Raw genomic sequence first — 21278 nt, forward strand, 5'->3', positions numbered from 1 at the left:
CCATTCGACTATATCTTTTTTTTTTCATACACTATATTTTCACACATATTGTATCTTGGTAATAATAGTAATCAAAATCAACCTGGATTTTCCTAAATAAAATTTCGAATCGAACACCGGAGATGGATTTTGAATGCCCAACAGATGAACATTAACGAATACGGGTGGTTTAATCAACTTTGGATTAAATTATCCAAAAGCTTTTGCATTTTCATTTTCTTTATCGATGAGTGTGTGGATGGAATTGAAATTTGCAGATTCTAATTAAGTAGCAGTAGTAGATCCATGTATATATCAAAATCACGGCTCGTTTAACTTGAATCAACAAAAAACAATTACTAATAAATGATCAGAGAGCAGGAATCGGAGCACAACTAAGCTACCAGATCGAAAATGGATTGTGTGGTGAGGGTGAGGATATGATAAATAGTATCAGTAAAGAACCCAGTGCTCACCGTCGATCGCAACTTTCAAGCCGTGGAGTCGGGCGAATATATTCACGGCCTTTCGAACACCAACCCACACAATGTCGTGCCCAAATATAATCCCACCAGGCTTCAACACCTTGTAGGCGTTGTTGATGTCCACCCACGCCGAGTGGAAGTCGTGCGCAGCATCCACCTCCACCAGGTCACCGTACACGCCCCAGTCGCACAGACCACCCAGAGCGGTGTTTGTCGAGAACGGCAGGAACATGATTGAATCGGAGGCGTTCTCTCGCACCACGTTCTGCATAAACTGGTACAACATCATAACGTCCCCGTTCACCATCCTCATCCCTTTTCCCTCGTCGTAGTATCCAGGCCACCCCCTGAAATCGTCGATGCACACTATCTGAGTGTCCAGGCCCAATTTCCGAGTCAGCCCCACCATGTGAATCGCGGATGCTCCGAGAAACGTGCCCACTTCTATGATGGTCTTGGGCTTCACCTTCTCGATCAAATGCTCGAAAACCGGCATGTTTGAGCCCCATCCTTTGGTCCACTCTTCCAAGATCAGCCCACCGGAGCTAACGTGCTTGGGGGGGAACCCTTCCCAGGGCGAGGTGTGATTGAAAACTCGGTCGATGATTGTTTGCCGGATGTTTTCTGCCGGAACTGGGTTCCCGCACGTGTCTGGCAAGAATTTGCTGTGGTCGAGTAAATCTGCGGCAGATTGGGACAGGAGTGGTTGTGAATGCCATAAATAACCGAGGATGAAGGATAAGAAGAGGAGGATACCGAATCTGGTGGGTGTGGCGACCTTCTGGAAGGCGAGACTCAAAAACCTTCTCTGTTGTGGCCGGTGACGTTGGGTTGTTGGAGGTGTCTCCGGCGAACCCGCAGATTTCATATGGCTCTGCCTTAGATTGCCTGTTATTACGATTAGTCTACGGAGCGAAAAGTGGGGCTTTTCGATGTTACACCGAGGCCACATTCAAATTTCCATCCATATGTACTATTTAAGCTTTGATTTCTTAGACACGTGAGTCGTGTCTACATAATAAAACATCCAATAAAAAATAAATTATTTCATAATAATAAGATAATTTGTGTTCCTTCACTTTTAATTCGCAGTTGGCATTGGGATTACTTTCTAAAATCTAAAGTCAATATAATAGAATTATAAGTTTTATTAGAGATTTTTCCTTAAAATGAGAATATTTGCGCATGCCAACATTGTGTATATACAAGTTTTTAGGAAAGACAGTCTTGTCTGTGATGAGCAAATTTTTCCATACATGTGCTGACTAGAACTCGAATTATTTTATTCCCGTACTTGTGTTTTGAATCCCCGGGCATATATATATTTTAAACTTTATTATTATTATTATTTGGTGATACCCGAGGAGGTCCGGGTCATATGTATTAGATGATCTCGAGTCATGAATCAGAGTAGGAAAAATTTTAGGCCAATTTGACATGTAACCGGACAAATATATGCTCGAGACATCATCTCCTTGGGCTACTAACAGCCGGAGATATACCCTGGGCTTCCAGACCAGCTTCCGAGTGATGACTTTCTACCCGGGCTATCTCGATAGTAGTACCGCACTCGAGTGAACAAGTATGTGATATCTTATATTTTGTAATCATTACTGTCAGAATCACAAGGATTTGGCGTGTCATAGAAGTTGTCAGAAAGTAGGATAAGTGCAACCATCTTGTCATAATTAGTAAGTAGACAATAATAACAAAATGATAACAAGGTTATCATTGGCTTCCTTGCTATAAATATCAGGTTTGCTCAAACTTTAAAAATTTATTCATTCATTCACTTACATATTGCTTACAACATTTACTACAAGATTATCTACAAAATCTTTCTTTAACTTGAACGTCGGAATGATCACGTCGGAGAATCTTCTAGCATCCATCGACGTTCTTTCTCCCTGGAGAGTGCGGGTTCAGGTGTCCGAGCAACCATCTCCAGCTCATCAACCCGACCTGGTGTAATCGCTCACTAAATTCGCACCCAATTCACCAAAAAAAATAATTATTATAAAACGAGTTGATTTGAAAATATATCTCATAAAATTGAATCGTAAAATTGTTTCAAATGAGCTTTTTAAAAATTATAGATTCACGATTGAAATTAATAATAAAGTTATATCACTACATGACATTAAATGGCCGGTAAATGGATTGGCATTTTCTCATTGTTTTGTATTTATAAAACACCAGGTTGCCTGATTATTGCATATTATTCATTTTTAACTCAATTATATAACCATCTCACACATCAACTTTTTTTAACATCTTCGAGCCGATCATCGTTAATCTCGAGATTATGAAACAATTAATTTTTAGGATCATCACTAATTACCTGAGCGAAACAATTTTTTTTAAATCATTTTTCCTTTTCGTTTCGAAAACCCACACCAAAAAGTCATCGTGTTGAATGTAAATTATTTATTCCAATATTGTTGGATTGTGTAACGACCCATTACAGGCCCAGTGGACCGTCCATACGGCCCACTACCCCGATCGACCCAAGGCTATCCCGATCTTGGGCTCCCTCAAAGGAGCCTTTTCCCTCACGGGCTTTCCATAGGCGTCGTACGGGTTACTCATAGAACTCTTCAGCCCATGAACTGAAGCTTGTGCCTTCCCAGGATCGAACCTAAGACCACATGGATATATAGGTACTTAGCGCTCAATTGGTACCAGGATTGTGCTAAGTACCTATATATCAATGTGGTCTTAGGTTCGATCCTGGGAAGGCACAAGCTTCAGTGCATGGGCTGAAGAGTTCTATGAGTAACCCGTACGACGCCTATGGAAAGCCCGTGAGGGAAGAGTTTCATAGATGGGCCAAGGCCCATAGAGCAGAGCCCAAGATCGGGATAGCCTTGGGTCGATCGGGGCAGTGGGCCGTATGGGCGGTCCACTGGGCCTGTAACGGGTCGTTACAGATTGTTTGGAGTTTAGTTTGGTGTCTAGACGATTTATTTTATTTTTCCCCTCACTATGTTCTCTAATGTTCGATTTCTTGAATTATCGCGGGATTTTTGGTGGAAATTATCGTAGCTGGTAGGATGAAATAGCACTTAGATTGTGTTAGGATTGATGAATTTCATTTTAACAAAACTATACAAATTTGGAGAAATATTTGAAAGGTATATTTCAAATGACATTCATATTATGTTTACTTAAAATTCATCACAATTATTAGTGAAATTACATGATATGAAGTTAATTTTAAATTCATTTTAATTTTGTTTATCCAAACATGTCAATACATTTGAAATTAATCGATTCAAACACACACTAAATTGAATTGTTGATATCAATACGTGATATTATATATTTGCTATATACTATTTAATAAATCTTTTCCTTTAAAAAGGTTGGCAGAGGTAGAATTAGAAGAACCCTCTAATTTCGATATATTTTCCATTAGATTCATAATATCTGGTATAAATATGTGTATATGCTATAAAGTGTCACGAACATCAAAATTCTGTTGGGTTAGACTTACAGACACTAAATAAAAATTTATATTTCAATATTCATTTTCTTAAACAATAAAAGAAATAGACTTCTGCAAGATATAACCAAACTACTAACCGGACAATGAATGCATTATGGCGTTGACAAAAACTTGTGTTAGACGGTCTCACGGGTCGTATTTTGTGAGACAGATCTCTTATTTTGGTCATTCATGAAAAAATATTATTTTTTATGTTAAGAGTATTACTTTTTATTGTGAATATCACTAGGGTTGACACGTCTAACAGATAAAAATTCGTGAGACCATCTCACAAGAGACATACTCCATGGTATTTGGGCTTCGGATAGGCTTTCAATTCTCCGTGGTTATAAAAATTGATGATCCATAAAAATGCTATGATCAGTTAAGAATGAGAAATAGTATAATGATTAGGAAGAAAATATTAGGAAAAATATAATCGTGCCACCATTTTTGTTTATGAAGTTGATTTTTTTATTTCAAATATAGTACTTGAAAATGTTTAAAAAAGTGATTATGAATATTTTTTTAAAAAATTCGTAAAAAATAGAAAAACGTATAGTAATTTTTTTTAAAAAAAAACATCTATAAACACTATCTAAATATTAAAAAAATTGTAAAAAACATGAAGGAAAAAAGATTTCGAAGGAAAAAATGCTAAATACATAGCCCAGAAGCCCAACACCATACGAAAACAGAAAGCAAATACACTTTTTTTATTAAAAAAAATGCCAAATACATAATATAAGCTGATATTTTGGCCAACCTCTATTCACATTAACTAGTATTGGGGCATGTATATCTCTCAACATGTAAATTCAATTATTAACGATGATGTTTTTTTTTTTAAAACCACGATGGAGTTTGCAATGATATTTTTCGATGGGTATTAGATAAACTCTTGGGCTGAGTAATGGCTTATAATTATGTTAGTAAAGTAAATTTTACCAGAAAAATTCTTTGTGACAAGCTCGACTAGAGGCGCAAGCGAGTCGAGCTACTCATGAGTAGCTCGTAAGTAACTCGAGTCGAGTTCGATCAGCTCGATTCTTTTTTTAGTCAAGTTTGAGTTTCAATTATGCTAATATAATACTAATAACACATACGAATATATTGTTCAGAAATATGAGAAACGAATGATATTTTTGCTCCAGTTAATCGAGTACTAATAACACAAACATATATTATTTAGAAATATAAAATTAAAGGATATTTTTGTTAATAAATATCCAAACCTAAGCGCGAGCTCAATAATTATATGCTAGAATTTATATTTTTGAGTTTCAGAGCTCAAACTCGAGTAGCTTGATATAAATATGAGACAAACTCGAGTTTGAGATAGATTACTCAATCGAGCTCGAGTAGACAAAATTTAAATCGTGTCGAACTTAAGTTGTATGACATTTAAACTCCACTTGGCTCGTTTGCAACCTTATGCTCGATCAGGAACATGTTCGAATTTATAAGTTAGAATACAAACAACTCTGATAATTACATATCAACTTTACGTCTACACATATAATAATTGAAAATAGCTCAAAATCGAATATGATAAATTTGAAATCCATCCAATATAATCGAATATGAGTAGATTTGTAATCAAATTTAAAATCCGAAAGCATTAAATCTTTTATCCAAAGGTAGCCTTGATGCCCATTTATGTTGTGAATAACGAAAATAAACTTGCTTGCATGAATGTTGCCATATGCTCGTAATTTTAAACAACTTATCAAATAATATAGTATATTAATATCATGTTTTTTTATGAATAATATTTTTTATTTTTTTAAATAATCAGTTAATTATGATTTTAAACATGAAATGACATGTAAATAATTTGAAAATCCTATTTACAGTAGTTAGTCTAAAATATAATATCGGGGTAAAAACTAGAAAAATAAAAACAATTTATCTCACGCCATATAAAAAATAGTTGAAGTAGGATTTCTGTCTATGTGGTGCAAAACAAAAAAATTAAAAAATGATTCTAAATTATTTCTAAATTTAATTTTTAATTATTTTCGATGTTTTTATTTTTATTTACATTCTATTTTTTGTTATTATGAAATAATTATCATTATTATTATTTTTACAAAAATACTTATATATATATACTATATAAATATATATATATATAAATATAAATATAAATATAAATATAAATAGACGGTATAAACTCGTGCGAGAATATTAATATAATAAATAAATAATTGGAGAAGCGAATTCTTTATGGATAAAGTGCAAAATTATAGGAACGTGTAGGTACGTTCATTAAGCTGCCAAGTGCCAAAATATGAATGATGAGCGTTCATCTGCTCCTCTCCTACACGCCTTCCTCGTTTCCTTGTTCCCGTTACGCCTACTTCTTCTCTCTTGTTAACTATTAATATTCATCATCTGATTTTTCTTGTGATTCGTATATAAAATTTACATTTAGTTTCAGGTTGGAGAGATGAGCAGGGCGTCGGCGATGGGAAGTCGGACGCTCGTGGGGAAGTACGAGCTGGGAAGGACCCTTGGAGAAGGCAGTTTCGCCAAGGTAAAGTTTGCCAGAAACACACAAAGCAGCGGCGAATCCGCCGTCGCAATCAAAATCATCGATCGTCATCGAGTGCTCAGTCATCACATGGTTGAACAGGTTCTTAATGTTTGTATCCTATTGCTTTCTCGCTGTGTGTAATGTATAAATCTATATCATTATAAGAATATAAATGTTTTTCATCAGTTTTATGCTTCTTACGGTATTCTGATGATGTATTATTGATTCGATACGCACCAATGCACACATCAATTTTCATACACGTTTGTTTATATAATCGTTTGTTGGTCCGAGCAAACAAATGTCTCCGATATTATTGTAAAGACATGGAATTACATTTACATGTAGAAAAAATACAATTAATAATGAAATTTGCAGAAATTCTCTGAAAAATTACACAGACGGAAATTATTTCATGTATCCTTAAAATTTTTAAACTAACAGTACAGATTTCCTTTTCGTCTATTTTTATTTCACCCACAAATCGTTTATGTTTTGCAGATAAAAAGAGAAATTTCGACGATGAAGATGATCAAGCATCCCAATGTCTTAAATATATTAGAGGTTTCAATTTTCCCATTCAGTCCTTCTTGTGTACTCTTTTAAGCTCTTGAAAACATAGCAAATGGTCGGTTAAAGTGATCCATAGAAGCGCATTTTTTTAAATATATGACAGGAGGAGTATGACTAAACTTCTATTGGAGAAAATACTATACTTACTTGAAGTTAATGTCATTTAGGCCATGCTTAATGCATGTTGACAGAGTGATTGTGCTGTCATTTACTCTTAAAATTTTTAATATCCTCCTAAAGATATTCCACAAAAATTATTTATTTTCTGTTTTGCTGTAGCTGCTTTAGTTAGTATCCTGCAACCTGTTTCAATGGTTGAATGTTTAGATTTTAAATACAGCTTCATCTCGGTGCGTGAACTCTCATTAGTACAACTACTGTCTACACCTTGTTTTGTGCCTATGCTAGGTTATGGCAAGCAGAACAAAGATCTACATTGTTCTTGAATATGTTGGTGGAGGAGAATTATTTGATAAAATAGTAAGTTTTGATTTATTGTGCCTTTTAAATCAATTTGCCCCAAATTCGACTTTTAAAACCATGTTAACGCGACATTGATTCACTGGTTATTAGATGCTTGAGTTTGTTCTAGATTGATGTGGCAGTAACAATTGGAATGATGTAATCTGTCCTTAATTTATAGGCTAAAGATGGGAAACTTAAAGAAGGTGAAGCTAGGAGGTACTTTCAACAACTCATCAATGCTGTGGATTACTGCCACAGTCGAGGTGTGTACCACAGAGATTTGAAGGTTGAAGAAAGTCCATTCTCTATCTGGTGGTTCATAAGCTTTTTATTTAGCTAAAATTTCAGAATCTTTAATTGTCTTCTTGCATGAAGAAGTGATCTGTCTTAGTATCTTTTCAGCCAGAGAATCTGTTGCTGGATTCTCAAGGAGTTCTTAAAGTTTCAGATTTTGGATTGAGTGCATTTTCAAAGCAGGTCCGGGTAGGTATATGCATTTTCTGTAGCTCAAATTGCCAATATCCATCACTGTGGAGATTTTAACGATTTGCTGGATTCCCTGTATCACCTATCTATTATTTGCATGAGTACTTTAAAAAGGGTTTGGAATCAAAAGTTTGTTTTTTCATTCATTTCTAGTATTTAGTTTTCCTCTCTTGAGGATAAACAACGGAAATCTCATGATGAATATTCTTAGGGTAGGAAGATGGGCTGCTTCACACAGCTTGTGGCACACCAAATTATGTAGCACCAGAGGTATCACTTGCGGTTTATGGAACCATGTTGTCGTCAAAAGCACATTGTTGTTGCTATTATTTAAGATGTCTTTTCATTAGGTGCTCAATGATAAAGGCTATGATGGTACTGCATCAGATGTATGGTCGTGCGGAGTTATTCTCTTTGTTTTAATGGCTGGATATTTTCCTTTCGACGAGCCCAACCTCATGGCTCTGTACAGGAAAGTAAGTTTCTAAATAAGTCTTGTTTTGTGTTCTGAGCTATTATTTTGGAATGTCTTCACAACTCTGTGTTCTCTCAGATATACAACGCTGATTTCTCATTTCCACCATGGTTTTCATCCAATGCTAAAAGGCTGATTAAGCGTATTCTGGATCCAAATCCACTCACTGTAAGCTCCAAAACTATAAACATTACCTTCTTATTTGTTCGACACTTTCCTGTTGCTCAACCGTTACGTTGTTCTTTATTTTCGGATCTTCTATTTGTTATTTATTTGCCGAAGTTATTGGTTGTAAATATATGGGATGAAATATATGTGCAGATTTCAAAAATGTAAATTTGTATTTTTCTTGCAGGTCTCTCTGAAAAAATATGTTAAAAACACAATTACATCTACCGTTTAGTTATCATCAAAACAAATATTTTACCATTTTAAAAACCTAACATATGTGCTCTAATTCAAAGATATTTGAGTTCTGAATTTTGTATTGTATTTTATGTTCCAGCGAATTACTATTCCTGAAATTCTAGAAAATGATTGGTTCAAGAAAGATTACAAGCAACCCTGTTTTAAGCATGAAGAGGATGTCAATCTCGATGATGTTGATGCTGTCTTTAATGACTCTGAAGTAAGCTTTACGTTTATTTTTTTTATCCAATATGTAAGCTTTTCATTCACATGGTGTTTTGGTTTGGCATAACAACCTGCTGACGCTGCATGATTACATATAATTTGGTCTGATCTGTATTCTTTTGCAGGACTATCTTGTCACAGAAAGAAAAGAAAAACCTGTCTCTATGAATGCCTTCGAGCTTATATCTAAGTCTCAGGGTTTCAGCCTCGAAAATTTGTTCGATAAGCAGATGGTATGTTATCTCAAGTGTCTTTTCTTCTAACTCCTTTTGGTGGTGGTTGTTGATGTGTATTTTATTGTTAAAGTCGGTTTGGAAACATACCATCCACTTCTCCTTTTTTGATATGGGCAAATTTCCCCTTCAGATTATTTGTAGTTGCAAACTTTTATGGCTCTAGCTATAATCTAATTATTGAGAAAACTTCCACCATTATCTGTGAACGACTGAATTCAAATTATCCGGTGCTCTTTATCTCTTTAGTGTGGGTTAAAAAAAACTGCAGGGCCTGGTGAAGAGAGAAACTCGCTTTACATCTACATGTCCAGCAAATGAAATAATGTCAAAAATTGAGGAAGCGGCTAAACCTTTGGGTTTTAATGTTCACAAAAGAAACTATAAGGTGATAATACAACTCTTTGAAGTCCCTCGATTTTGGTACTTAAACTGAAGGATAATATTAACGCATGCGATAGTTATCTGAAGTTTTCCTAACCATATTCAGATGAAGTTACAAGGTGACAAGAGTGGAAGGAAAGGGCAACTTGCTGTAGCTACAGAGGTATTAACTTGGTTTGGGTGAATAAATTTTGTTGTGTGTTGCATTCTGCTTGACGATTTGAGGATCGACACTTGCTTGCTGTTAGAAATAATACTGTAATGAGTCAAGATACTGCCTTGGATCAGATACTAGTTCAGGAAATCTTAGTTTATTGAGGAGGTGAAATTACTTTGCACAAAGGGAAGGGAACTTTATGTCTCGTGCATGCTCCTGGCTCGTAGAAAACTATATTGATATTTCAAATCAAGAAACCATGGCATGTCGAAGATGGTAAATTAATTAAATTATCTCAATATTTAATTTCTTAAAGCTTAATGAGAGCCCATGGATATTAAATCAAGGGAGTAAGGACCATAGTGTGAACTATTCCATGAGCTTTTTTTTTTCTTTGCCGTGATGTGATCTTACATCTGGTTTTCATCAACATCAAGCTGGCTGCTGTTCACTTCAGGTTTTTGAGGTGGCTCCTTCATTGCACATGGTTGAGCTCCGTAAAACTGGTGGGGACACATTGGAGTTCCACAAGGCATGTCCATATCTAACTATTAGGTATCACTTTTATATTTTTATGCGTACGGACTACCTTAATTCATTTGCAATTTCTGATCATGATGCAGTTCTACAAAACCTTCTCATCTGGGCTGAAAGATATTGTCTGGACCTCTGATTCGAATAAAGAAGAGACAAGTTGAACGTTCTGTTTATGCCTGCAGATGCAAATAACATGGCATTTGGGTAATTTTTTTATCTTTTATTTTCTGACATTTGCTTTGCCTTTTCCGATCTTAACTGGATGTCATTTTTTGTAAAATTTCATTATGATTTTTTCCTCTCGTTTTTCTTCTTGATAACTTATGTCGATACAACTGTTGTTACTTTAGATAATTCAATTGTAAATTGGTAAGCTTTCGAGAATGGAAATCATATTAAACTTCTGAAAGTTTTTTCTTGTAAAAAATTCAACCATTTGTTCATCTGAGTGTTGAAATCATTCTGCAATTTAGGACCCCGAACATCAAAATTGACTTGGTACTCAACATTTAAAACCTTGAATCACATGATATTCACGAGGTACATACCTTCTCCTTGACCTAAACTCTGTTGTATAGCATGAAGAATGATGGTTCGAACCTATCCAACATAGGCCAAGGAAATAATGGCAATGGGAATCCCTAAGTGCAAATTTCCTAGGCTACATTAACTTTGATTATAAATCTTTTATATGGTATTACACATTAGGTGTGAAGCCAGTTGTACCGACCAATAAGCTTCATATCAATTCCTTAAAGTAGCCAATACTAGAAACATAGAGATTCACTTTACATCTAGAGCATTAGATATTTATTTATTAATTTTCCAATATATACATTGTCCCTGCATATCAGTATTATTAACTACGTCGTGCTTTAACATATGTTTATATTAATTACTGATAGTAGTAACTAAGAAGACAAGTGAAAGAGCCCATGATCTCTCCACAGATAGCAGTCATTTTGAGAATCCAGCTGATTGGCAGTAGGGTACGGTAGTACAGTTGTCTGTTGCTTGTTTAGTTGAGGCATTAATTGATCAGTATTATGACCATGGTTATTATTACTATAATTATAATTATTAACGAATGTAGTCAATAACAATCCGGGATCATGATCTTGATTTGTGAAACACGATAGCTGATCATGTGCCTGTTTCTCAAGAGCTGCCCAATCCTGAAGCCCACTGCTTTCTAATATTTCTGAGTAACTATCATAGTTAATAGATCCCTGAGACTGATCCACAATTTCTTCTTCACTGGAAATATATCCCCTGCTTGGTAGTTTCATGAATCGTCGATTTAAATTCATCATATTATCATTGGGCACCACTTGATTTCTTGGGTTAAATTGGTAAGGCAGGAGCATTTTTTCTAAATTTTCTTCATCGTCGCAGTCACATGGTGAAACATTTATTGCTGCATTGTTAAGCATACGCCTCCTAGTTGACGCCTTGTGGCAGTGATTTTTCTTCTTAAACACTCGACAAATCACCCAGCTTTCTTCTTGCAGCACCTCATCGATGCACACCTTCAATTATCATATATATATTTTTTTATATGAATACACGTATATATAATATGAGCACTCACCAGTTCAGAATCCTGCAGATCATAAAATTGATTTTCACTTACATATTCCGTATGATTTTTATGACAACTGGTAGTGACCGAGGAACTAATGTTGTCATCGAGTCTATATTCATGCATGATCCAATCGGACTTCTGACCATTAGGGGCACGACCCTTGTAGAAAACAAGAGTCTTCCTCGTCCCAATTCGGCTCGAGTTGCTATAGATTACTTTGTCACGGCCAGTAGCCTTCCAGAATCCAGCAGCCGTGGCACGATTCGTGCGTGTGCCTGTTGGGTACTTTTTGTCTTTATGACTGAAGAAGTACCAGTCACTCTGAGGAGTGGATCCAATTTTACACTTTTCTACACCAAAAGATATATACATACATACACAGTTGTATATTTTCATAAAACAATCTGAATGTGTTGCTAGTAATTGATAAACCTTGTATATCCCAGGGCTCAAGCTTGTTAAGATCGACATCCTGGATGACATCCAAATCAATCTTGTCTTGCGCAATCTTCTTCCTCAAGTAATACTGTAAAAGCTCCTCTTCTGTGGGATGAAATCTGAAACCTGGTGGGACTTGAGATTGTCCATTAACGCTGATGCTCATGCTGTCTAGCTCGCCGAGACTATCTTTAGCTTAATTTTGTTCCACAAATTATGCAATATAGTCCCTATATATGTGTGTTTATTATTTGTTTGGACTGAAGATCTAATTACCTAGGCTTGTAATTAAAAGCATGTTGGATTAGATATATATCTAGCAACTCATGGAACTGTTATCTTATCAGGCGCTTACATATTGGTGGTGGGTCTTATTTCATGGCAGTTGTGATATAAAATATGGTGGGGGCAGTGAGTTATTTCCTTACTATGATTAAGACGATGGAATCAACCGCCGATCCACCTAAAGCCCATAATTGCAAATAAAGATAGAGAAAGGTGAATTACATTGATGTGGTTGGGCACGGGCCCCTGCTGTTCTAAACTAATTACATACCAAATGCAATAGATACACGTGCTGGCTCTAACATATTAATTGGTCGCATTCTTGTTATCTATATTTTTATTTTAAATATTGGATGGATTGAAATTATTATGGGAAATTTTTTCAAATTGTTCCAGTTACTACGAACTATATATGTCCCTGGATTTCGAAAGTAATAAATCATACGAAACGTATGTAGTACGAAGAGATACCAAGATATATATACACTATAGGGTGGGAGATTTTGATTTTATGAGCTGCTTCCATTAATTCATCGGAATCATGCTGTCCCCTTTTTCTTTTCGTTTCTTTTCAAACATATGTTGTCCTCTTTTCACGTTTTGGATCTATGGAAAGACTTAAAAACCATACACATTAAAGGATGATTAGATATCATATCGAGCAACTTCATTTGCAACCCTCTCTACCTTTTAAGCACACGTCCAAATCCAGCTATTTTGAATCTTGATAGATCATATATATCGACGTCGATCCTCATAAAATTTTTATGATTTGTAAATGTTTTGGTTCATTAGAGGCCAAATGAAATCTATATGGTGTCGAGATATTTGAAGATTGAAGTAAAGTCATGTTTTAACGAATGTATAAATACATAAAAAAAAATATAGGGTTTGGTTGTCTCAACTTGCTTCCTCTACCTCCACCACTGGATCAGACTGAGCAGACTATGGTGTATGCTAATAAATATATTGATCTCGATGTGCTAATGGTGATGATAATTAATCAACCACTAGTAATAATTTTTGGTCATAGGTGTCATTTTATTTTTTCTTTCTTTAAGATGAAAGACATGTCATTAAATTTAAGTACTTTACAGAATTGGCTGGTTGAGCGGCAACGTGGGTAAAATTTATAAGGGGCAAGAATTAAACCTTGTAACGAAAATAACATTTTGTAACTTAAATTTTTTTATTGGCAAAAACTTGTGTGAGACGGTCTCACTGGTCGTATTACTTTTTATTGTGAATATCGATAGGATTGACCCGTCTCACAGATAAAGATTCGTGAGATCGTCTGCCAAGATATCTACTCCTTTTTATTTTAACATAATATTTTGTATTTTTATCAGAAGCGTGTAGGAAGTTAATATTTATCCAAAGTTTTAGATTTCGCTAGTTCCATGTACTATCGCTAGGAATTTCCATGGTCTCGATAAGAGAGATTCCAGACGATGAATCCCACAATCAATTCGTACCCGTTTATCAGATTCATCCATGCTGAAATAATTTCGCGTTTGTCATCATTATTCAATATACACAATTTTAAAAAATTATTTGAATTTGTTTATTGAGTTATTTTATATACGAGGTTACACACATGGTTACACCTTGAATTTGAGATGCATATGTACTATGAGATCGAGTTACACACAAGTTTACATGTTCCTTTTGAGATTGCAAACTACCCTAAATGCATTTTAATTTTAAAAATATATTTGAGAGTTTTGTAATCTCAAAAAGAAAACGTAATCGTGTGTAACCCTTTTTTGTATATAGAATTTCTCTTTTTATTTTGATTAAAATAAGGGGCCTGTTTAATTTGTTTGGACAAGAAATTCCTTAATTAAATTCTTTTCAAAATGCTAATTTGAGTATAAAACAAAAATAAAGTTAATTACCCATGCAAAGTGATAAAAACACGCCCCACCACCCCTCTTTAAATGAGAATAGATTAAAGGAGAAAGAATAACGCTTTAATTGATTCGCACTCGTATTGAAAGTTTACACCATTATATTGTTTATCCTAATCGTATATTTGAATTAGATATAAAATAGAGCAAAAATAATTATCAATTTTTAATAATTTGTCTAATCTTTATTAAAAAATAATCATAAAAAATAAAATAAATTTATATTTCGAGATTGGAGAGTGAACAAAATAATCATTAATTTTTTTGAACAAACAAATTCTTTTATTACAAAAACATTTTCTCCAAAAACACTAGCTAGAGTCTAGAAACCCCTTCCAAACCTTTCTTTAATCACTTTCTATTTTTCTCCGACTTTGTACAAGTGTTTTATATAATAAGTTGATGACCATGGCTGAATATAATACCAGAGCCGAAACTACGCACAACCTTCGAGCCGAAATGATGGAAGAAGAAGAAGAAGAGAAGAACATGCACCAAGAAGACAGAGCCGGAGTACCATCTGCAGGCTATACAGTTAGATCAAATCGAAGCAGACTCCCACTTATCTGCTCATTCATCGCCATCGTTATAGTCTTAGCTGGAATCACCGTTCTCACGGTTTGGCTAGTTTATCGACCCCGCAAACCCAAGTTCAGTGTCGTCAGTGCAGCTGTGTATGAACTCAACGCCACCTCTTCGCCTTTCATGTACACAGCCATGCAGTTCACTGTGGTCATCAGGAACCCCAACAAGCGACTCTCCATTTTTTACGACCAATTTTCTGCATTTGTTTCCTATAAAAACCAGGCCATCACTCCGCAAGTGACACTGCCCCCACTATTTCAAGAACCCAAGAGCACGGTGGCGCTTTCTCCAGTGCTAGGAGGCGCACAGGTGCCTGTGGCGGCGGAGGTGGTCGGCGCGCTATCGATGGACGAGGCTTACGGGGCGGTGGGTCTGAGCCTGGTGCTGACAGGGAAGATGGAGTACAATGCTGGAACCATAATTAAGAGTATGGGACATTATCGAGTCTATGTGAGGTGTGATTTTTTTGTGGGATTGAAGAAAGGATTCTCGGCGCCAATGCCTCTTATTGGATCCAATTATCTGCTCTGCAGAGTTGATGTATGAAATTTCAATTTGATGAATATATATTAATAATTCTCAATTTAATTCCATTTGCGTTACGAATTGAGGTGTGATTTCTAAGGTATTGGTACTGAAGAATAATAATTATTGCTTCACATAAATCACGAACGAGAATATGATGGATATACAAATTGAAGTCCATTAAATTATGTGTACACAAATGAGATGCTATTCCTTCTTTTTTCAAAGTAATATTTTAAGTGCCGATTCGGCAAAGAACTAATTTAGGGAAAAGAATAATGTGAGCGTTCACGTTGAAGACTGAGGAGTCCCGCAAAAAGTGCCGTTTTGTATGATTCTATTAGGGTACAGAGTAGTATATGTCAAATATATAGATAATATTGATGTTGATATTGTTTATATAAAAAATTAAGAGAAATATCTGTATTTTTAATGACGGTGGAATCCACGGCTGTTATCATTCGGTGTTCATTTTTAAATTCTCTGGCTAACAGTCATAGCCTACAAACCACGGTAGTAAGGTAAATTGTACTGGACAAATTGTGTACGGCATGTTAGTTTGCCTACGAAAATATTGGTAAGAACCAAACTTGACACCTCTCTGAGGCAAAACATGAGAAATATTAATCAGTGCAGGGGTATGGACGAACACGAGCCATTTATAATTTGCTTGTGGTCTTGTTTTGCTGACTGAAATTTTGATTCTCTCCCATAATTAAATAAATCATAATGAGAGGACGTGAGTTTGAAGCATGCATCTTTCACTCCCTTTTTGGGTATGGAGAGTCTACTATTTATTACTATCATTTAACCTTTTGACTTTAGGCAAAAACTTGTGTGAGACGGTCTCACAGGTTGTATTTTGTGAGACAGATATCTTATTTGGATCAAAAAATATTACTTTTTATGCTAAGAGTATTACTTTTTATTGTGAATATCAGTAGGGTTGACCCGTCTCACAGATAAAGATTCGTGAGATCACGGTTCGAATAATTTCTTTGTGTGGGTAATTTAAATCCAAACATTTTAGGAAACAAGCTGCAAGAATACAATTAGCCAATTTAGTCCTCTAGATATGGGTTAATCTTCTAAAACGAAGGCTAAATAAATTGATAGATAAGTAAGATATGAATAATTACACTTATGATCGATTTTATGCAAGTTTGATTTATAATTAGCTATGATTTAATGAAAGTTCTCTTGGATCATATTTGATTTTTTTTTTTTTTTTGGAAAATTCTAGTAAAGAATATAGATAATCGATAGGGCATCATGGTGAAATTGTGTGGTATAAGTCCTAAGGTAATGGTTAGAAATTAAAGAAGTTGGAAACTTTCAGAATAATTACAAGTAGGGGTAAATGGTTCCAATGAACAAAAAGTAGGAGCCGTGGTTTTAAACTCCGGCCCATGAATAATTAAAATTGGGGCCGGAGGTAGCCCATTTGAAAGCCCCAACCCATGAATAATTAAAAACGGGGGCCTGTGTTAAAACCCACATCCCCTAATCAGTATCACAATATTGTTTTTTTAAAAAAATAAATTTGAAATTTTAGTTTATTTATGTAAATTTATTTTTTATATTTATTTTATTAAAAAACCGTACAAGGTTTTAGAAAATAAAATAATTTTTTCTAGAACCCTCAGCGGCTACGAGGGCTTGTTTCTCTCCATTCTGCAAGCCTCATGCCGTTCGAGACAACTGCTCCTACATTCTCGATTTTTATGCTCGATCAGTTGCAGCCAGAAATTAGTAAACTCAACAGTATAAGGAACCCCGCCCTTTTTTCCTTTTTGAAGTTGGAACTGGGTCCTTTTACTACACCTCAATCGTAGTCTTTTGCTGTAAAAAATTTGATGAGCAATGGCTTTTGAAACTGCAGATGCCTCCACCCCTCGGTTGGCTCTTGCAGACACTGACATCAACTGGAACAGGTCACTTTTCGCACATAAACATGTTTTATTACTCGTGTTGTATGTGTGTATATTTGGGGTGAATTCTTACTAATGGTTATTTTCTTGATTTTGTGATATTCTTGGTGTTTTTATTTTATTTTTTGAAGTCAGATCTTGGACGGTTTGGGCAGCTAGGTTCAGTACTGGATTCTTTGTTTGCTAATTCTAGCTTCCTTTTATGAATTTAGTGGTTGTTTTTCTACGTTGCTTTGATGATGGTTCTCTGATTGCACGCATACTTCTCTCTTGATTTTGCAGTGATGATATTGTATTAGGTGGTATCTTTACTGGAATATCAGTCTATTAGTTAGTTGATTAGTGGAAGATCGCATTATACTGAGCTTATGTTATTGCTTGAGCAGTGTTCTAAAAATCCCCGCCTAGGCGGCGCTTAGGCGTTGGGCGGTCCAAAACCTGCCCCGATTTTAGGCTAGTCGAAACTTCTAGGCGCCACCATATTAATAGGCCGCCTAGGCGCCGCCTGGCTGCGAAAGCCGCCTGGGCGATTTTACAATTAAAAATCCGCCTAGGCGGTTTACACTTAAAAAAAACAAATTATGAAGAAGCAACTATGACACAATGATGGATTGTTGATGGTGGAGATGAAGATGTTAAGACAAATGTTGAATATGTAAGGGAACTTCACGAAGAAGAATTTGTATCGGATGAAGAGGAGGAAGAAGCCATGGATTTTGAGTTTGAATCCGATACAGAAGAAGTATTGGAAAAATATGGAGATGAACTAGAAGAGTTAGATGTTTAGGTTTAATATCAATATATTATGTTGGAAAAATTATTGAACAAATTTAATTTTCATTGTACGTAAAGTAGTAAACTGATGTGGATGATTCATATATAAAAATTTATTAATATATATTTATTATTACAATTTTAAATTTTATAATAATATATATTTCATATACAAACATAATACTCAAGAACCACTTAATGAATTTAAGCTTTAAAAAAAACCGTCTAGACAACCGCCTAGGCCCCGCCTAGGCCCCGCCTAGGCGCTAGGCGGTAGGTAACCGCCCGCCTACCGCCTACCGCCTACCGCTTTTTAGAACACTGTGCTTGAGTTGAAATGAACTCGGATTTACTTTTTATTTTTTCTTAATGAGCATTTCTTTTATTTAAAAATTGAATTTTGTAGCGTGTTTGTTTTTCATTGGATTTACGGTTTGGTTTTTATATTCTATTTCGAGAAATAACACCTTAAAAAAATCATTTCTTTCCTTCCAGGCATAGTAGTTACATATCTAGGTTTTCTTTATCTATCATTGTGTTTGTTGTATTCTTAGTAACCATTTGTGATTCGCTTACAGCGCTGTATAGATTCTTGAATCTAGTTGTTTGGCTGTGGAATTTTCAGGTTGGATAAGACAAGGTTTCATGTTATTGGGGCTATTCTGTTTACTGTTCAGTCAGCTTTAATACACCCGACAACAGTTGTTAAGACGAGGATGCAAGTATCTGGATATGGATTCTCTCATCAGTCAGGATTTTCTGTTTTCAGGCATATTATTAGGAGGGATGGTATTCGAGGTATTTTTAGAGGCTTTGGCACATCAGCCATTGGATCATTACCTGGTCGAGTCCTCGCTTTGACCACACTTGAAATGTCCAAGGATATGACCCTGAAATATATGCAAGGCCTTGATATGCCAGAAGCAACTCGTATCGCGGTCGCCAACGGCGTTGCAGGAATGGTCTCCAATTTATCAAGTGTATACTTCGTGCCTTTGGAGGTGGTGCGTATTCAACTTCTTCCATACTCTTGTTTAGTTATGTCATTCTTCTTATCAGTGAGTATATATATGGTCCTGCAAGGCTTATCATGATGATACTCTGGTCTCAGCCATCTTGTTAACTTGTCCTTTTGGGAAAACTTCAATATTGATTGATACATATTACCTAAAGATCCAAGCTTCGAAATTGAACTTTTTTTTTCCAGATATGCCAGCGATTAATGGTTCAAGGGCTTCCGGGAACAATAGCTTGCAATGGTCCATTTGATGTTGTACGCAAGGTGATAAAGGCTGAAGGACTCCGTGGATTATACAGAGGTTTTGGATTAACTATCATAACACAATCTCCTGCAGCAGCACTTTGGTGGGCTGCCTATGGTGCTTCCCAACACACAATTTGGAGGTACATATTTTATTCTATGCCGGTCTAAGAGCCATCAAGGACATCTATTTAAAATGGCTCTCTCTTTGAACTTTTGTTTTTGACATTAGGAGTCTTGGCTACGCAGATGACTTGGAATATAAACCATCCCATGTAGACATGGCTCTTGTTCAAGCTACAGCCGGTGTGGTAGCTGGATCTTTATCTTCAGTCATTACAACTCCAATTGACACTGTAAAGACGCGCCTTCAGGTAATATTTATGCAAAAATTATTAGTCGCACTCTTACCTCATCAACAAAGCAGTGAAAAACTATTATTTCTTTTTCACTTCGGTGAATAGGTTATTGATGATTACAGCATTGGAAGACCGTCTGTGCTCAAGACTGCAAAGGCACTTTTTAAAGAGGATGGGTGGAAAGGTTTCTACAGGGGATTCGGACCTCGGTTTCTGAACATGTCTTTTTATGGAACCACGATGATTGTGACGTACGAACTGATAAGTACGTCCTCCTCGACCACCAATGACTGCCCCTTCTTTAACATAAAATCTGATCATTGGTCGAGTTTGTGTTTTGTACAATTTTTTCTTGGTTCACATGTGATTCCGCAGTTGCATGGAATTCATATGTAACATTAATGATTTGCGTTGTGTGTTATCAGAGAGATTGTCTGTAAAGCAAGCTTGATCAGCAAGAAGATTGTTGGAGCCATAAACATTGCAATTTGTGAACTTGGAGAAGCCCAAATCAATAGATTTATCAATCACTTCTTCTGCCGGATAGAGATTTCCAGCAAGGAGCGGGTACAACAGGATAGCAGTTTTTTTGGAGAATGGATGGATTTATTTTCTAACCATGGCGTTATTTATTTGTTTATTCAATGAAAAATATCACGTCCTGTTAGTATTTTTTTACTTTTCCAGTCGTCCGTAATGCTGCTGATCGGAGATTTTGCCTCGGTTATTTTGCCCATGTGCCTCTAGATTTACGAATTCCAAATTGATTGTTTGAATTTTGCTATTTTATATGTTTTATTTCTCTCGATTGCATTAGATAAAATTTCAGTGGGAGAAATTTTTCGAATGACAAAAACAAATTGTCAAGTCATATTTCTTCATTGTTAGAAGATAAATATTTTTTTTTTAAATTGTGAATTGACATAACCAATCATCTATATAAAAGAAATGAGGCACCACATATTTTTCACAAATTTGTTCTTGTGGTAGGGATTGGTGTGAAAAACAAATTGTCAATTTTTAAATGGAGAGCCCAGAACTAATTAAATGGAGATACCAAAAATATGGAAAAACAATTTTTAACGTTAAAATTATTGTTCCAAGTTAAAATCATAACGTTACCACTCGTTGAAGGATAACAGTTGCATAAGAAAAAACGAGACGAGCGAGATACAAGATAATAAAAGAGAAT

At 35.5% G+C, this 21278-nt stretch overlaps 5 protein-coding genes across 9 annotated transcripts; 3 read left to right on the forward strand and 2 right to left on the reverse strand.

Annotated features, from left to right (window-relative positions):
• Positions 1 to 241: 241 nt before the first annotated feature.
• LOC142553554 (uncharacterized) lies at positions 242 to 1429 on the reverse strand. Its single transcript, XM_075663897.1, has one exon. It carries the CDS (start codon positions 1414 to 1416, stop codon positions 433 to 435), a length of 984 nt encoding a protein of 327 aa, XP_075520012.1. The 5' UTR covers positions 1417 to 1429; the 3' UTR covers positions 242 to 432.
• A 4766-nt stretch (positions 1430 to 6195) lies between these two features.
• Positions 6196 to 13017, forward strand: LOC142553572 (CBL-interacting serine/threonine-protein kinase 9-like). 4 transcript variants are annotated; one of them, XM_075663927.1, is made up of 16 exons: positions 6196 to 6303; positions 6395 to 6589; positions 6992 to 7054; positions 7472 to 7543; positions 7707 to 7814; positions 7931 to 8011; positions 8231 to 8284; positions 8365 to 8490; positions 8568 to 8657; positions 8995 to 9117; positions 9248 to 9355; positions 9627 to 9743; positions 9846 to 9902; positions 10354 to 10428; positions 10520 to 10637; positions 12465 to 12795. In XM_075663927.1, the coding sequence occupies exons 2-15, from the start codon at positions 6404 to 6406 to the stop codon at positions 10592 to 10594; spliced, it is 1335 nt and encodes a 444-aa protein (XP_075520042.1). In that variant the 5' UTR covers positions 6196 to 6303; positions 6395 to 6403; the 3' UTR covers positions 10595 to 10637; positions 12465 to 12795. The 4 variants fall into 4 exon arrangements, with proteins under 4 accessions (XP_075520042.1, XP_075520059.1, XP_075520049.1 ...); XM_075663944.1 differs by having other exon boundaries at positions 6210 to 6589; positions 7931 to 8005; XM_075663934.1 differs by lacking the exon at positions 12465 to 12795 and adding an exon at positions 12804 to 13017 and having other exon boundaries at positions 6211 to 6589.
• LOC142514270 (NAC domain-containing protein 66-like) lies at positions 11345 to 12622 on the reverse strand. Its single transcript, XM_075619758.1, has 3 exons — positions 12451 to 12622; positions 12067 to 12368; positions 11345 to 11962 (listed from the first exon to the last, which is right to left on the reverse strand). Exons 1-3 carry the CDS (start codon positions 12620 to 12622, stop codon positions 11345 to 11347), a joined length of 1092 nt encoding a protein of 363 aa, XP_075475873.1.
• Positions 13018 to 14940: 1923 nt separating the features above from the next.
• LOC142520309 (NDR1/HIN1-like protein 12) lies at positions 14941 to 15842 on the forward strand. The gene has a single exon (XM_075623312.1). The coding sequence runs from the start codon at positions 15054 to 15056 to the stop codon at positions 15780 to 15782; it is 729 nt and encodes a 242-aa protein (XP_075479427.1). The 5' UTR covers positions 14941 to 15053; the 3' UTR covers positions 15783 to 15842.
• Positions 15843 to 17382: 1540 nt separating this feature from the next.
• On the forward strand, positions 17383 to 20896 carry LOC142553593 (uncharacterized). Of its 2 annotated transcripts, none has more exons than XR_012821965.1 (6): positions 17383 to 17695; positions 19092 to 19470; positions 19674 to 19870; positions 19960 to 20101; positions 20209 to 20351; positions 20512 to 20896. XR_012821965.1 is itself a non-coding variant. In XM_075663957.1 (6 exons), exons 1-6 carry the CDS (start codon positions 17625 to 17627, stop codon positions 20535 to 20537), a joined length of 975 nt encoding a protein of 324 aa, XP_075520072.1. In that variant the 5' UTR covers positions 17383 to 17624; the 3' UTR covers positions 20538 to 20894. The 2 variants fall into 2 exon arrangements, 1 of the variants encoding a protein (XP_075520072.1); XM_075663957.1 differs by having other exon boundaries at positions 20192 to 20351; positions 20512 to 20894.
• Positions 20897 to 21278: the final 382 nt, after the last annotated feature.

Source organism: Primulina tabacum, chromosome 1, assembly GCF_025594145.1.
Source record: "Primulina tabacum isolate GXHZ01 chromosome 1, ASM2559414v2, whole genome shotgun sequence".
NCBI lineage: Eukaryota > Viridiplantae > Streptophyta > Magnoliopsida > Lamiales > Gesneriaceae > Primulina > Primulina tabacum.

Coding starts and splice junctions, on each gene's coding strand:
- LOC142553554 (XM_075663897.1), bottom strand. CDS start 1,416: ATGTGGCCTCGGTGTAACATCGAAAAGCCCCACTTTTCGCTCCGTAGA.
- LOC142553593 (XM_075663957.1), top strand. CDS start 17,625: ATGGCTTTTGAAACTGCAGATGCCTCCACCCCTCGGTTGGCTCTTGCA. Junction 19,871..19,959: donor TCCCAACACACAATTTGGAG/GTACATATTTTA, acceptor TTTTGACATTAG/GAGTCTTGGCTACGCAGATG. Junction 20,102..20,191: donor CTGTAAAGACGCGCCTTCAG/GTAATATTTATG, acceptor TTCGGTGAATAG/GTTATTGATGATTACAGCAT.
- LOC142553572 (XM_075663927.1), top strand. CDS start 6,404: ATGAGCAGGGCGTCGGCGATGGGAAGTCGGACGCTCGTGGGGAAGTAC. Junction 7,815..7,930: donor TGTACCACAGAGATTTGAAG/GTTGAAGAAAGT, acceptor GTATCTTTTCAG/CCAGAGAATCTGTTGCTGGA. Junction 10,429..10,519: donor ACACATTGGAGTTCCACAAG/GCATGTCCATAT, acceptor ATCATGATGCAG/TTCTACAAAACCTTCTCATC.
- LOC142514270 (XM_075619758.1), bottom strand. CDS start 12,622: ATGAGCATCAGCGTTAATGGACAATCTCAAGTCCCACCAGGTTTCAGA. Junction 12,369..12,450: donor TGAGCCCTGGGATATACAAG/GTTTATCAATTA, acceptor CTTTTGGTGTAG/AAAAGTGTAAAATTGGATCC. Junction 11,963..12,066: donor ATAAAAATCATACGGAATAT/GTAAGTGAAAAT, acceptor TGATAATTGAAG/GTGTGCATCGATGAGGTGCT.
- LOC142520309 (XM_075623312.1), top strand. CDS start 15,054: ATGACCATGGCTGAATATAATACCAGAGCCGAAACTACGCACAACCTT.